The sequence below is a fragment of the Struthio camelus genome, chromosome 1, assembly GCF_040807025.1.
Source record: "Struthio camelus isolate bStrCam1 chromosome 1, bStrCam1.hap1, whole genome shotgun sequence".
Lineage (NCBI taxonomy): Eukaryota > Metazoa > Chordata > Aves > Struthioniformes > Struthionidae > Struthio > Struthio camelus.
In genome coordinates this window covers 198,773,441-198,790,035 of record NC_090942.1, presented here as the reverse complement: position 1 = coordinate 198,790,035, position 16,595 = coordinate 198,773,441, and the positions used below count along the sequence as shown (strand labels likewise).

The 16,595-nt window shown below is 37.3% G+C and overlaps 1 protein-coding gene across 7 annotated transcripts in view; it reads left to right on the top strand.

Moving 5' to 3' along the window:
* The window catches only part of FRY (FRY microtubule binding protein), a 261,215-nt gene that overhangs the window by 229,231 nt on the left and 15,389 nt on the right, over positions 1–16,595 (top strand). For all 7 annotated transcript variants that reach the window (XM_068930110.1, XM_068930115.1, XM_068930112.1 and 4 more), the window contains 4 exons: positions 4,622–4,822; positions 5,371–5,532; positions 8,824–8,987; positions 9,946–10,135. In XM_068930110.1, coding sequence (XP_068786211.1) covers positions 4,622–4,822; positions 5,371–5,532; positions 8,824–8,987; positions 9,946–10,135 — 717 coding nt within the window. The remainder of the gene's footprint in view (positions 1–4,621; positions 4,823–5,370; positions 5,533–8,823; positions 8,988–9,945; positions 10,136–16,595) is intronic.

Genomic DNA, 16,595 nt, shown 5'->3' with positions numbered 1-16,595 from the left:
TCAAAATATTACAAGGGCATGGGATTATAATTTTGACTAATTATGATATGATTACTGATTGTCCACTGGGTAACATTTAGAATTTCTTCCCAGCTAAAACCATATGAGTATTATATGTATATATTATCGTATAAAATTTTCTAAAGAAAATATGGCATTCATTACTGAGAAGGAGAAAAAATACTAAAATTGTCACTGAACCAGCAGATTGTTAGTACTGTTTATACTGGCGTAGGGCAGAGAGGTCGCCAACTGAATGTCCCTGGCATTCAGTGCAGAGCAACTCCCATTCAAAAGGTTTTACCTTCATAGAGTATGATTCTGCCAAGATTTGCACACATGTGGCCAGCTTCAAGACTGAGGCCTGAATTACTCAATATACTAATTGTCCCAAATTGGTTGTGGAACAGATATCAAACATCTCTATTTTTGCATGAAGTAAAACTGAAAATGTGGCCATTTACTTAATACATGTCTAAAACTGCCATGAATCTCAGATCTTGCATTCCAAGATTTAGTCCAGCCTGACTTACTGTTTTTTAAGTAAATAGATATTTTGGCCAAACTGAAAACTAGTAGAAGAGGCTATGTCTCCGGTGACTCAGCTGAAACCTTATCATTTGCATCGGGCCTGAATTTGATGTATTCATAAACATGAATAAAACAGTGTTAGAAAGCGTAAACTAGCAAGACCACAAATAGTCTTTCCAAAAAACCTTATGATTTAAACGGGTCAGTGATGGTTATATCATCCCCAGATCACACGATGCACCTCTTTGAAATTTAGTACAGATGTGAAAGCAAGTGATGGATATTTTTAAATTTAAAAGGTAGGGCTGAAAAGCTGAAGTTTCTGTAATAACTATTTACAATTGTAGGCAAATATTTGTCTATGATGTCTTTAATACAGTGATTTTACATAGATTCTTTCTATTTGTTTTTCTATCTGTTATATCTGCTACCCAGGAACTTCAGGTAAGACATGGACTCGGATATGCTAGTATATGTTATGCCTTCTTGCAAACCTATATTATAGAATAACATCATAGTTTTGTTGTTTTCCCCCTCTTCAGTGTGTGCCTGTGTGTGTGGGGGTGTGTGCGCGCTTGCATTTCTGACAGATGCTTCATTTGTTGTCTTGTATTAGAAATATTTTGGAGGTCTTTTTCAGAAATAAGTTTCAAATCATTGAAAGACATTCTGCTTCATTTTAACTTATCTATTTTTCATATTTTCAATTGACTTTAAAAATTTTAAGTTATTTTAATCTAATATCAGCATTTTGAAATTGGGCCATTTCTGTTTTTCATATCTTTGTGCATAGGTAGTATGTAGACACAGAAAAGGAGCTTACTTAGTTTTTAAAATATAGTAAAGGTTGTGCCATTTGTTTCTATGGGCAAATAATACATAAGTCCTAGCTTTTCTGCTGTGTATATTGGCTCCTGTTAGCATCTTACGAATGCTGATAATGTGGGACCTCTTTAGACAGTTTAGATCATTGCATATCGGTCTAATTTTGCAAATGATCTCGCTTAATTTAATTCAGCTGTTTACTCCTACTGATTTTGCTGGAATCATTTACCACGTGAAGAAAACTGAAAGAGGCACATCAGCATTTGCAAGTTTGGGACCTTAACTTGCAGTTTTTCAGTATTATATCACGAATTGAAATGATACAAAAATACTTGTATAAATGATACAAAAAGCAGCAGGGACAAGTGTTTTGCAGATCTGTTTCTGACAGCTTCTATATCAGTTACTGTCCAGACATAAGCACCGACAAAATCTCTGTCCCAAAAATGCATGTGCTCTAAAAGATACAAATGTATGGAAATCGTGGCTTATTATTCAGTTCCACGGTGCTAGTGCCTGTACCCTACCATACTGGTGTGACTCCATTCACTGTGTGCACTTTGTCAATACAATAGGGTGAACATTTGTCTGAAGGAAGTTTTGCATGGTTCTTTTGGCTTTGTCAAGGAGTTACTTCCCTATGTACTTTCCTTTCTGTGCCTCTCCTTTCCGCCTGGGTTTGGCAATGTTTGAAAAGGCTGGAACAGCAAGCCGGCTCCATTACCAGATGGCAGCGAGCATGGGCAGTCCTGCGTAACGCCGGCGCATTGTTGGCAAAGCACATCTATAAGAAGTGCCTTTTCTTACGTATTACTGGTGGCTTTTCAGATAGGAGATAGCTTTGCTGCAGCTGTAGATAAAAATGAACAGCCTCTCAACTGCGTCGTCCCTCCTGCTCGCTACCTGTGAGAGAAAAACTGCTTCAGATCACAAAAACCAGAACTCCGTTTTAGTAGACATGTGTTGACCTCTTGCTTAGATTCACTATGATTCTGGTTGCCCCTGTAGCAAGGTTACACTAACCCAAATACTTTGGGTTATTTAAGTTGTCATGTACCTTTTCCCTCACTTTTAATTCACTCACTCCTTTTAATTGCATGTCCTATAAATGCCCCGTTATATTTTGCTTTTCCTTTTTGCTGGCTTTCTTCTTTAATACATTCCAAAATGAAACAGCACCAAAAAATAGACCCATAGACACAGGCTGCAAAGTTACCTGGTAGCTGTACTAGGCAGCATGAGGATCAGGGAGTGACAGCAGTCATTTTTGCTTGCTTGGCCATCTTATTTACTTCCTTACGTTGTTGGTTAGTTCAGTAGCTGATATTTTGTGGAGCATGCCCCATTGCTGCATATGTTCTCCAGCCTTCATGGGGGAGGGCGGAGTGCCAAATAATTTGTTGAAATAAGTAGTTGGGAACTGTACAATCATTTTTACGATTTAAAGGGACCTAATTTCTTAAATATTGATGTTTTCTAGTCCCATACCATGCTACTACATGATCCTTTTCCCAGGATATGAAAACACAGGGTGCTTCTAATACTGTGGCTTCATAACAATTTCATTTTCATTTGCTCTTGAATATACTGCATTCCTTAATTCTGTATTTCTTGTGGATTTCAGTTCTCGCATTTCTGTATTGTCTTTTTCTTAAACACTATTTTCTTTTTTCTTTGCATTTGTTCATGAAAAGTGAGCTTTGTGTTAAAAAGCTGAACTTTCCCTCTTTTCAATTATACTCCAAAATCCATTGCATTGAAGTGCTGTGATGCAAAATAAGATCTATTTGTGCAAGTGTGTTAATTGTTAAGGAGGTAAAATTGCAATGGAATTAACTGCAGATTATGCCCTTTGGTGCCTATGCAGTCCTCGTCTCTCTGAGTAGTCCTGAATGGGAATTACTCAAGTGTTTAAAATCAGAAGTCTGCTCAAGTACCTTACTGAAGTGAGACCTTTTTCTCTGCGATTGTACATCGTTTTAAACTGTGCAAGCCCAGGAGATACTTCTTCTATAATCTACGTTTTGTCAACATTTATGATGTTAAGGCAGAAAGTTCAGTGGTTTCATATTTAAAAGATAATGGTCAACTTGAATTTTCAGAAATTGATTTACTTGTTCAAGAGCGTTGCTTCCAACAGAGTCTTTTCTTGAAAGATCAATCCAGAACTTTAAAAAGAAAGGTTTCTTTTCTCTATAATTTTTCTTCCCATGTTGATATAATGTTGAGGGCTTACATCAAGAGGAAGCGCTCAAAACTGCAACTGGATATTTCATTGCTTTGTAAGGCCCCTTTGCCCTCTGTGGGGCCATGACGGGAGTTAGGGGCATACTCCCGCGTTTGCCGTGCGGGAGCCTAACTAGACTTGAAGAAGGGAGCTAGGGACTTGGTGCAGTTAGTGAAACTAATTAGTGAAACTGGCTACAGTGTGCTGAAAAATATGTAAAGCAAACAAATAGAAAAAATAGAAACAAATGGAAAAATATTTGTCATTGTTAGACACAAAAAAATTTTGTATTAATGCACACACTTTATATTACTGTATGTAGGATCAGAACTGAAAGTCGATATAAAATGTTTGGACAATTTGACTGTGCCCTTCTTAAAGAGTGAAATCTCAGTCAATGCTGGTCAGGTTATTCTTGGAGTATAGCTTTAAATAATTCAAAATAACTTCAAGTTACAAAAATAAGCTATATCAGCCTAGAATTATAGTTAAAAAGATGTAGTGCTTTAGTTACTGCATTTTACATGCTAAATGAAGAGGTGCATTTAAATCTACCTTAACTCATCATTATGGTTATGTATATAATGCGAGAAATCTAAAATCCTTAATGTATGTTTTGTGATTGAAACACTGCTATGAGCTGTAGTGCTAATATTTTTAAACATCATGGAAAAATCTTCTAAAATTGCTTTTAAATTTTTACTTTGCCTGTCATTGCTCCAGTGGTATTGAGGTGTGTGTATATGTGGACTTACAAAAATGAATTCTTAAATCAGCCAGTGCATGAAAAATGTCTAATACTGAAAATAATGAATTTTCAATTAACTGTCATTTCCATGCTTCTGCTCTTATCTCCAGGTGAAGTGCTGGGAAATTTTAAACGCTCCTGTTAGCCTATTGCTTAGCAAAATAATGTACATATCAAATTTGTATTATATCTTCACATAAGAACATTCTTTAGCTAACTTTGATCTAACGATTAGTTGTGGTATTTGATGAGTTTCAGATCAAGAAAACCGATGCTATCTCTGATTTCAGGGCGAGAGCATGGACAATTTCAACTGGGGAGTACGCAGACGTTCTCTGGACAGCCTGGACAAGTGCGACATGCAGCTGCTGGAGGAAAGCCAGCTCTCGGGGAGTACGCCCAGCCTGAACAAAATGAACCATGAGGACTCCGATGAGTCATCAGAGGAGGAGGACCTGACCACCAGCCAAATCCTGGAGCACTCGGACCTAGTGAGTTGTTCACTGGCACTTTAATGATAGCTCGGGTTGTGTTTTTAAATACATTGGTCTTTCAGCTTCCTCTTACCTAGGTGCAACCTGAGCAGCTGAAATTGTAGGGGGATGGCACGTAAGGCGGTATTTGCTAGTTGCTTGCTTTTTGTTTCTTTGCAAACATATACAGGAATTTTAATGAAGGTTCTAAGCACAGGAAGCATCCAATCTGATATGTTGCTCTTTGCAGCAAATTACTACCTGCAAATTTTGTGTAAATGATCAGTGAGTAGTAAATAATTCTGATATATCTAATACTTGTAGAAATAGGACAGGGCTCCATTTTTCCAAACTGTATCGGATTTTCGTTGTTCACTTCTAGGATGTTTACATACAATTTGTATGACAGAAATATTGAAAAGGGTGTCATGTGTCTTTACGTACAACTATCAGAAGCGCTATCACTGCTCTTTAAGACAACATTTGCTTTGCACGTTCATAAAAGCAATGTATGGTAGGGTACCTGTACGCTCAGTTCTTCTCCGCTTTTGTTTTGTTTTAAACAGATTATAACTCTTTCCCCATCTGAAGATACAAATCACATTGACTCACTTTCTACATCATGTGACACAACCTCAGCAGACCCTCATCATTTTAATATAGGAACATCTAGGTTTGATGTCTCTTTGCCTGACATGAATAATCTCCAAGTGTCTGAAAGTTCCAAGGTGAAGACATTTTTATTTTCTTTTCCAGCTGTAGTATATTTTATGTAACATTTTTACTCGTTCGTTTTATGTATGCTTTCTTGAAAGGTTTGATCTGTGGAAGCACGTATATTCACACTTTCTGTATATGATGGTGGCATAAACAATACATGCATATGTTCCTGCACATTCATACCCTCTTTTTTCTACTTACACTCTCCTCATCAAAAGGATTTTATTTATTGTTTCTTAACTGTATTCCACTATGTGTACACCAACATGCTACTAGCTTATTACAAGATAAATTCATGAACTGGTTAGAAGTTACAACCCTACGGGAATGCTCTTTTGTTCTTCAAGCTGATTTTAAAGAACAATTAGCTAACTCGTGTGGGTGTATGCATATATTCTCTGAGATTCTTTCGTATGTGGGAACCTATTGTACAGTTGTGTGCACTGGATTCAGTTCTTGCCTTTGGCAGGCACTCAGAAATTTTAAATTCATGATCAAATATTAAGCCAGCTTTTTGTGGGGGGCAGGGTTTGCAAGGAAACAGCCGTGTTCAGCACAGTTTATCTCAGACAGTTGAGTAAGAAGCAGCAACCTGAACATAATGTAAGGTTCGTAAAAAGATTGCCAATGTGGGGAAGTCCTTTAATTTTCTAATTGATAATATTTCTGTTTGATACTTCTGTGTATGGGAGATCAGGTGAATCTACTGCCCTCGCTCTCACTCTCTCTCCTGAAATAATCTGAGGGTTTGATTTGTTTGTTTGTTTGCTTTTTGTGGCTTTATGACACTGTTGCCTTATCAGGAAGGCTTTCTCTATCATATCGGAGCTGGGTGTCTTCTGCAGGAGAGCAGCATAAGAGAATGGGGCAGGGGAAGAACGTAAATGTCTTGTGTAATCATCAGCTTTCATTCTAGCTCATGCCCTCCTTCCCCTCCAAATGCGGCCGTGCAAATAAGTGATAGAGTGCTCCGTATAGGAGAAGTTATGGAAGCTTGTAGAGGGCAGGAAGCAGGAAAGGAGGCTGGAGCTGGGCGGCATGTTGTGTGTGTCAGAAACCTCCCCAGGCAGGAGGAAGGCACAGGAGGAGGGGGGCTGTGGGTGAGGAGAGGAGGGGAACCCCTCAAAAGAATGGCAGTGGAAAAGATAAACTGATTACCATTTGTGAAGACAAGTGTTGGTAGACAAGTTACCTCATAACAACTACAAGTGGCAGAAGCTGGCCAAATTTCAGTTCAGGAACCTGCAGTAAGAACAGATACTCTTGCAGGTGATGGCTGTGGCCAAGCTCATGCATCCAGATGCATTAGCAACTAGTAGGTGGATTAAGAACTGCAGATCACAGCTCATGAGTTGCATGTAAGCCAGGGTTTCAGAATATGTGAAATGAAAATCTCTTTAATATGTCCCAATAATCATGCACCAGTGTTCATCAAAAAGTGAAAAGCTTTGGAAAAGATAAAAAAATGAAAAATCACAGGAGAGATTTTTTTGTGAGGTTTTCAGGCAAATTCAGCTAGTCCTGAGAAAGGTTGGTATTGATGAAATGCATAATTCCAGTTGACAGGCACTTGCCAGTGTTACAAGGATAATATTTTAACTGCTAAACTTTACACAGAAAGCTTCCTTAGCCTTTTTTAATCTCAAAAATACTTTCTTCTAGTATGTATGCTTCTATATTTTTACTTAAAACAGACCGGAGTCAGCATAAACAAAGTTAAAAGGCATGGTTTGATATTTATTTTGAGGAAGAAATCGTCCAATTTCTAATCATTTAGGTGCATGTTTCAAGTTTTCTGATTTTACTTAACACAAAATCTCCATTCTTTCCTGTTTCTGTTTCCCTCTGTGTTTTTATTTTCAGTGTGCTGATGGTATATCAGCAATGCAGAGATACATTTTTGTTACTTCTTTAGTGCTATAGAAAAACCTTTGATTGTTGCATCATAAGCAAAAACAAAAAATATCATCCCAACTTTAAATAGAGGCAGAGAATGACAGCAACAGAGAGACTAAGTGAGGCTCTTCTGGAATATCTCAGTGCAAAAATCAAGGTGTTATTGCCCATGGCAAGAAATTAATTAAACTTATTTTCTGTTAAAAGTAATGATTGCAACAATTAAGATATAGTAGCTATAAGGAATTAGGAGGTAGTGATGGATAACATTGTGAGGGATACAAAGGTTCAGATGTTGTTAATTTATAGTTTTTCAAGTTATCTAAACTCCTCTGTTTCTGGAAGTGTATTGCAATCCCACATCAATATTTAGTGTCCACTTTTTTACTTTGCTTTTGGGATATTTTATCGGAATCTGGTGGGTGTTAGCTGTTTTTTCTTCTTTATTCCTCCGTCACCAAATCCCTTCAAAATCTGTTTTCCTTGTATATACACTTACATTGCCATCAATAAACCTTAAGCTAATTTTTCATATTTGAAAGTAGTTAATACTAACTGCTTCTTGAAGAAACATAAAACATGTATGCTTCTTGCCACTTACTCTGGCTTCTGTTCTGGTAATTCAACTATATAGCCTCCATTTCTCATTTCAGGACGGTTTGTGCTCTGATTCATTTCATCTGGCCTAGGCTCAGGAACATTCCTATCCCTTCTGCTTTTAAAACAGAACAAAAAAAACCTCTCTTACTTAATTTCTGATCCTGTCCTTTCTGATACAAATCTTGTTTAATTTTCTGAAATTCAAATCCCTGGAATTTATCTTTAGGACTCAGGCAGGTCTGGTAACCTCTGGAGGGCCATTTCTGTCTTCAAATTCCACTTGTCACAGATTTCCCTCCCTACCAGCTCCTAGGACATATATGTGTCGTTATGTAAATATGACATGCTGAAAATAATTCTCAATCCTAAACATGCCTATAGTCTTTCAGACAATTATTTTTTCCTGTGTATTTTTGTGAGGCTTTAGTACATGTGTGGACACTACAAAGTGATCAGTTACAAGAACAGCCTGACAGGAACAAGAATTCTGTTGTTTTTCCTGAAAAAATACGTTCCTGCTATGTTACCAAATGCATTGAAATCTGAAATTCTTGGCTGGATGAACTGAATTGAAGAAATGTCTTTAAAAACTGTATTGATCCAAGGCAGCAAGTTAAGCAAGTACAGTATTTTTGAAGAAGTGTAACTTGATTCTTGTCATTTATAATCTATGGCTTTGTGCAATTGAACTGTTGGCTAGGGGCTTTTTTCTTTTTGCTAAATCTTTTCTAGTTATTAGTGGAATCAACTTACTATTTTGCTGTTTTCTAAGGCATCGTATTACTTTATATTCCCTCCCCTAGGCTGAAGCCATACATGAAGAGCAAGATACAGCAGCCCATGAAGATGACCTTTCTGGGTCTACAAATGAACTGCCAGGAGCATTTGAATGCAGTGATAGCCTCAGTCTGGATATGACAGAGACGGAAGAGAAAGTTGACAGGCTGGAGCAATTTGCTCTTGCCAGGTATAAACTATTAATTATAAAAGTCCTTTTACACTGCACAACAAAGTGGTAGCAAGGCGTTAATTCATTTCATCGAGGAATGGGTATTTTGGCCAAAATAGATGTAAAATTCTCATGACTGAAGTAGTGAGAAGACAATGCCCAGTAAACCTACATAACTATCACAAGCACCAACAAAGCAAGATTTTCCTTGTAGGAGAATCAAGACGTGATTTGTAAATACATCTATACAGTTAGTCGTTATGTGCGTAATGTATTTCATTAAAAGTAAAAGGATTTTTAAAGATTTGTGGCAGTTGAAATACTCCTTAGTTAAGTGTTCAAAGTCATATAATCCATGCATTCATCTTTCTGATCAGTTATGGGTCATAAGAAGTCACAATATTATCAAAAATGCCATCTACGTACTCCTGAGGCTGCTCGTGAGCAGGACTGGACCCAAGTACATGTTTCTGCAAGCCCATACAGAGTGCAGATCTTTCCAGTGTTGAGCAGAGTTGAGTTAGAGTGCAATCAGCACTTACTCATGAAGAGGAGGAGTACAGGATCCATAGCAAAGCCCTCTGTGCGTGTGTGTGTGTGCCTTTGTTTTAGAATTGCATTCGGTAGTTTTGCTATACATTATTACAACCGCGTTTTCCCAGAAGACGTGTTTTTCCTCATGGGCTCTGTCCTCCTGCAAAGTTTCAGCCTTCTTCCTTTAAACCATTGTATGGGTTCTCCAGAATGGGAGAAGACAGATGATAATGGCCTGATGACAGAGATTCTGATCTGGAGGTTCTTTTCTCACTGTGGCCAACATCTTGCCACACTTCTAAAGTAATTTGAAAGCTCATGGGTATTTTTTAAAAGACCCCGTAATTGGTCCTCTGATTGTATCTCTTTGCTATAGCATATTTTATTTGCTACCTCCTTGATATCCTCCCTTCATCACAGTTTATTTTCTTTTCTCCTTTAGTTTTGGTGATGTTGATCGAAATGCGTCACCTCCTCCCTCACCATTTTTTTCTGCCATCCTTGCTGCATTTCAACCAGCAGCGTGTGATGATGCAGAAGAAGCCTGGCGTAGTCATATCAACCAGCTCATGTGCGATTCTGATGGCTCCTGTGCAGTTTATACATTTCATGTGTTCTCTTCCCTGTTTAAGGTAAGAAAATAGGTTTAAGACTCAAAGTCAAAATGTTTAGATTGTGTATAGCTATTAGGAGTTTCTTAGTAACAATACCAGTAATGAACTAACAGTTACTGTAGCCATTATAATTTTGCATGTTGCAAAATTATTTTACCAGATTTTCATGCAGAAATGTCTTCTAGAACCGGTTTTGTCATAAAAATATTGTGCATCTCATACTTGCAGGTTTGAAGATAACAGTACAAAATGTAGATTCAGTTTAAGGAGAGTATTTTCTTCTCTACTCTACAAATAGCCTGAAACAATAACTACAAAAGACAGGAAATAGCCTTTTCATCTCAAATTATTGTTAATCTGTGTTTTCATCTTAAACTGTCGAAATCTGAGGATGCCTATGTAAGGTCAACATGATTAAATACTATGCAGCTAATCATATTAATATAAATATCCAGCTGCCATGATGTAATTTAAATCCCAAACTACAAGTCTACAGACTAGAAATCCTTTTCACCCTTATAAAACCATATGTGTCACCAGTGCAAAGATAAGCATCCTGTAAAAATATAAGGAAAAAAAAGGGGGGCAAATGTACAAATTGTTCTAAGGAATGATTGTCTGTTTTCAAATGTAACTAATTTTAAAGTCTTTTTGACTGTTTTTTCTGCTTTATATGAGACACCTACAGGACGGTTAGCCTCCTGCAGTAGTGTACACAGCAGCCAGGTACCTTCAGGCAGTTTGAGTTCACATGGTTTCAGACCATACAAGGCTTTTTGATTAGCACTAATAAATATACCTTCTCAAGACCTTTGCAGATATATTTAAGACTAGATTGGTTTGAGGAAGAAGCATCATCATACATTAGAAATTTGTTTTCCATCCCATTTCCTCAGTGTTTCACCCAAGTTAATCTGCATGTTTTCTCGAGCAGCATCCTGTGTTCTGCTTTAAACGTTGCACCACTGGAAATACGCGTACCTAAAGTTAGACGTTCTTTAAAATACTGTCTGATAAATAACTCTTTGAAAAACCCAGTGCTAACTGGAGCGCCTGACAGCTCAGCTTCGAAAATGTGTCCTGTGTTTCTTTCTGACGTGTCTTTCAGCTTTCCTTTGCCATTATGTCAGGCCTAGAGCTTAGTAGGCCTGTTCAGGCGTTCTGAGATTTTTCCTTTTATTCACTTTAAAGAGGTGAAAAGGAACTGCTGTCATGCACTTCTGAAAGCTAGAACAGCAAATGATGCTGAGTAGCGCAAGACCTTAAAATTACCTGTAAAGTGCCTGTTTAACTCCAATTTCTGTCACATGCACAAGGCATTTGCTGTTGTGCTTGCCCTATTTTAAACTCATTCTCTTCAGCTGATACTGGATGAGAAAAATATAATACTGTTGTCAAAAAATTTTTTGTAACAGCAAAACCTGAGTAACATTAATGAAAAATAAAAGGTGGTAATAGTATCAGTAAACCAGCATTTTCTAGCTAGAGTCACAGAAATATTTTTAGCCTATAAAAATAGGTTTGTTCTCCTATTCAGGGTTAAAGCATAGGAATATTTATCTTTTGCAAGTTTTTTATAAGAACCCAGTTCGTCTGGAATTGTACTATGCTTGCCCCATAAAACTCTGCTACTCATCACTAACTTAAAAGACTTTTGACCTCACCAGCAGGAAGTTTCAGAAACAAGTCTAGTATGTGCTAGGCTTGCAACATGAAGTACTGCCAAAATATTTAACTGTGCAACAAAATCCTTGTTTGGAGCAGCCTGTCAATTTAATACTTGAAGTGAAAGAAGTGCATTTTCCAGGGCACCTATATTTCAGTCTGCATCAAGTTAATGGTATCTTGGATGTTTGCCTACAGCATGCTGAACTTGTTTAAAATTCCTGAAATTATTGAAGTACTTTTCCTGTAAACTAGTGATATCTCAGAGATCTCTGGATAATCTTTATGGCTTATTGCTCTAAGCTGCCTCTTTGTATTCAATCAAATCAAATGTCTTCCAACAGACCATCTGGTTCCAAGACGCACGGATTTGAGAGTCAGCAAGTAGTTTCCATAACTGAGCCTTTCTGTTACTAAAAATCCTCTTCCCAGCTGGAAGAGAACATCAGGTTAGGAAAAAAAGTTCTGTGAATATTTGCATTCACCTAAAACACACCGTGACTATATGTAGATTATATACTTATTCATATATTTGATGAATCCCTTTTCATAAAACATAGGCTGCGTTCAGGCCTTGCTTGAAGGATTTCAATCATGTAATCTGCACCCAAAAGGACAGAACTGAGATAACTCATTATAGAACTAATAGTTCAAGTAATTGCAAAATAAATATATTTAATGAAGTAACATAGAAAAACACCAATGTACAATCCTTGATCATTTAAAGATTGAATACTTTGGAACGTTGTTTCGGCCAGTTGTCTTCTTAGCCGTAGATTGATTGAATGTTGTTTTTTGAATATCTGAAAAGGACATCAGTAAAGGAAGAAATGCTTTGTTGAATCTGAACACTAGATTGATCGGCTTCTGATGAAGCTATGGCTGCAGTGTTTTGAGGAAACTATTCCCTTAAAATAAACTAAAACCTTTTAACACGTTAATAGGTGAGGGACCTCAGAAGTTCATGTAGTTCCTTATCTTACCTAGGAAGTGATCAGTTATAATTGTCATTACTGTCAAATGTTTCTTAACTTTTTTCTCTAGGCTGTTCTTAACCTTTAGGCTATGATGAAACTTCACAACTGTTCTGGGCAATATAGTCCAGTGTTTAACTCTCCTTATCACTGGAAAACTTTTCTTTCTGTGTTTTGTGCCTACAGCTTCTTACTCTACCCACAGTGGTTATGTAGAAGACTTTATTCTTCTTTTCTTTGCAACTGCTGCTTATACTTGAGGACTTCTCCCATCCCAAACTTCTCTTATTTAACCTCAGTTCTTTCAACCTTCCTCATAAGTCACATTTTCTAGACTCCTAACTGTTGCTGTGACCTCCCTTCAGTTAGCCTGTGTATGACTTGAAAAGCAAGCGCAGACTCTGTACTTCAGCCTAGGTTCCTAACAGCACTGACTACAACAGGAGGATCCATGTTTTATAGAAGGTATTCCTGTTTACACATCTCTCTCTCCGATAACTGCTATACAGTGGGATACAATTAATCCATTTTCCACTTATAACCACTTGCAATATAGTATCCAGGTCTTTTCCTACAGAATTCTGCCCTCCTGGTTATTGTCCATCCTGAATGTGCTCTGCTGGTTGTTCCTGCCTGGGTGAAGAACCGTGTCCTTTTTTCTTTCCCCTGCCCCATTTCTCCAGTTTACCAGGATCGTTCTGAATTATAGTCCTGTCCTCGAAGGGGCTTGCAGCCCCTGCAGCTTAATCATTCATGCATTTAGTAAGCATGTTGCAAATTGCATTATTCAGTATTTTCATTAATGACTTGGATAGTGCCTATCTGAGACCAGTCCCAATGTTATCCTATTAAATTTGTCTTTCCAGTTGGGCAGTGAGTTGCTGATAATTAACTTCAGAATATGTTTTTGTACATCTAGTTACCTTTAAGCCAGGTTTCTCTTCCTTACTTGTAGGGTAGTAAGTGAATTAATATATGTCAGATCAATTGCTTCTCCTCCTGAGAGAACCTTTTACCCCTTATTACCCAACAATTAGATTGGTTTGATGCGATTTGTTCTGAACAAAACGTATTGCCTCTTATTCATCTCTTATATGTTCCCACATTTCCCTGAACTTCCTGAGTTGCCAAAGATAATTGTTATGGCTTCTAGACTTCTTTAGCCACTATTATAACTATCTTAGCATGAATATCCCTAATCCTCAATTATATGAAAATTTCTAAGTGCTTTCTAGCAAGATCTGTTCTCAACGGAGCTTTTACTGATGTCTCATGGATGTTACGTGTTTTAGCTGTACACAGATGTTCTTTCCAGGAAGTAGCTTTCTTGCTACTTTTACTTGGCCTTTTACTCTCTGATTTTTGTGCCTGCATTGTCATGCTATTTTTTGGCATCTAAATTTAGAAATTTAACTCAGTTTCACTTTTTTTTTTTTTTGCATGAGTATTTGGATGAGCAAAGTATTTATGATTTAGCTAGATATATGTTTAATATATTTTATATATATATATTTAGCTAGATATGTTTAATATATATGTCTTAATATATGTCTTATATATGTCTTAAATATATATGTCTTAATATATTTTCTATTTTCAGTGATAAAGAATGTGTTTCTGTCATTTCCTCAATTTTTTCTTTTTTTAATTTTGGGACTGGCTAACTCTCCTTATCTTCTGTTCCCACTGAAGTCATTTCTAATAGGCTCTTGCCTACACATTCTGAATGCTTTGAAGTATTTATTTCTGTAACTATTCCTTCAACGCCTCAGAATCATAAACTCAGGTATTCTTCACTGGGAGGAGCGCAGCATTAAAACAGGTTACCCAGAGAGGCCGTGAAAGCTCTGACCTTGGAGCTCTCAAGACTCAGATACACAAAGCCTTGACTGACCTAATCTAGTGTTGGCAATAGTCCCACTTTGACTTCAGGGCTCGACTAGATGTTCTCCAGAGGTCTCTTCCAACTGGCATTTCTAGAATTCTGTTCCATGATCCCTCTTATCCAAATTGCCCTCCACTTTTACATTCTCAACTAGGTCTTTCTGTTGGTTAGGATCAATCTAGGTCTCCTTCCTTTCTAAAAGCACAGTTAGCAGTTTCGGCAGTTCCAGTTAGCACCAGTTCCACCAAAACTTGGACTGAATCTTTGTTTTCAGAAGCTATCTAAGTAGTGAATCTCCCACTGTCACCCGTGCCTGTGGTTCAGATGATTCTGTTAGTTGACCATAAAAATAATCATTTACCTGGTTTGGTGATCTATGTCGGAATCTCCACAATGTCAGTACCTTTGTCATTTTCCACTTTTTATTATTATTCGGAGACTCTCAAAATTCTGTTTTCTGCCTTTTGATATACTTGGCAAAATCCTTATCCTGGAGCTTGTCATTGCTTCTTGACTGAGTTAGAGTTATCTAATTAGTACTCCAGCTATGTAAATTATGCCATTAAGTATCTGCTGAGCTACTTAACATTGTCATTCTGATCATGCACTAAGACTTTCAGGTCCTTTTACTTATTTGCCTATTCCTTCTGGTTATTTTTGCTTATCGGTTTTCCAATAACATGTTTTGTTCTAGGCTTAGCCACTTGTTCCACTGTGTAATAAACAATTTCAGTTTATGCTCTTTGAGCAGGAGAAGAGATATCTGCTTCATTCTTACTAAACAGGCTAAAGTAATTCAAATGAAAGTGATGCCCAAATGTATGAGTTGAACTCGAGTACCATCAATTTAAAGTTTGATCTGTATAAATTATCTGGTGGAATCTGTGTGCTTTTGTTTCATTCTGTACACGAAAAGAAAATAAGCAACTAATATCATTAGAAGAAAATATGACTTCAACTGATTTATAGTAGAAATTGGTGCTTTGTTCAAACTTGCAGGTTGTATCTCTTCTTTGGCCCGCAGCAGTTGTCTGGTTCCACATTATTTATGTGGAGACTGCAATGTGGACAAGCAAGGAATTAATTACATGAATATTTACACTTTCTGTGATCGCAGTCGTTCAGAGAAACGATGATTTATGCCCTTTTTCATATGTTGGTGTCCCATGAGCATCAAGCCAATGCTGTGCAACAGCTTATTTTTCATGCGCGTTTTAACTTTTTCATCTTATCCATATTCTGTAAAATAATACAGATGGTTCGGAAAAGATTGTAAAATATTAAAGTTTTAGAATTATGTACTGCCTTGTTTTGTCAGTGCACAGAAGACAGTCTCAACCTAACTTCCCTGGCAGGGTGGGAAGTGCTGAGCTTTTGTGGGATCAGTGCATACGACCATACTTTGCTGCCTCTGTTGCAAATATTGGGAACAAGCCTAATCTCAGGGTGTGCTGTGCTCTGACTCTCCTCAGCTGGTAGGACACAGGTGTGACACAGGAGATGTGATTATATCAGAGCTGTACAAGGAAACTCAAGAAGCTATGATTAGTAATAGCCCTTTGTCTCTGCTGCAAACTCAATGCAGCAGAGAGTCTGGACTGTGTACTGAGTGACATGTGTCATGTTTTGTTTCAGTGTTGAAGTAAAATGGTAGAAACACATGGTAAGACAAGTATCAATCTGATCTTTTCTACTGAGGTTCACAAATAAGCAAGTACTTAATAATTTGTCTGTAGAGAAAGCTTTGCTTTAACCATTTTGCAGTTATTTTTTGGTATATACCCTACAATGTGATCATTTATACAGCTTTGTTTTTTAAGTCCAGTCCAGCAGTATATATTATCCATAAAGTTCTGGATTCAGCTCAACTGATTTTAGGTACTTCACTTACATGCTCCAAGGTAGGGAGCAGTAGCAAGCTATTCATATGTCTGTGGTCTGAATAGAAGCACTT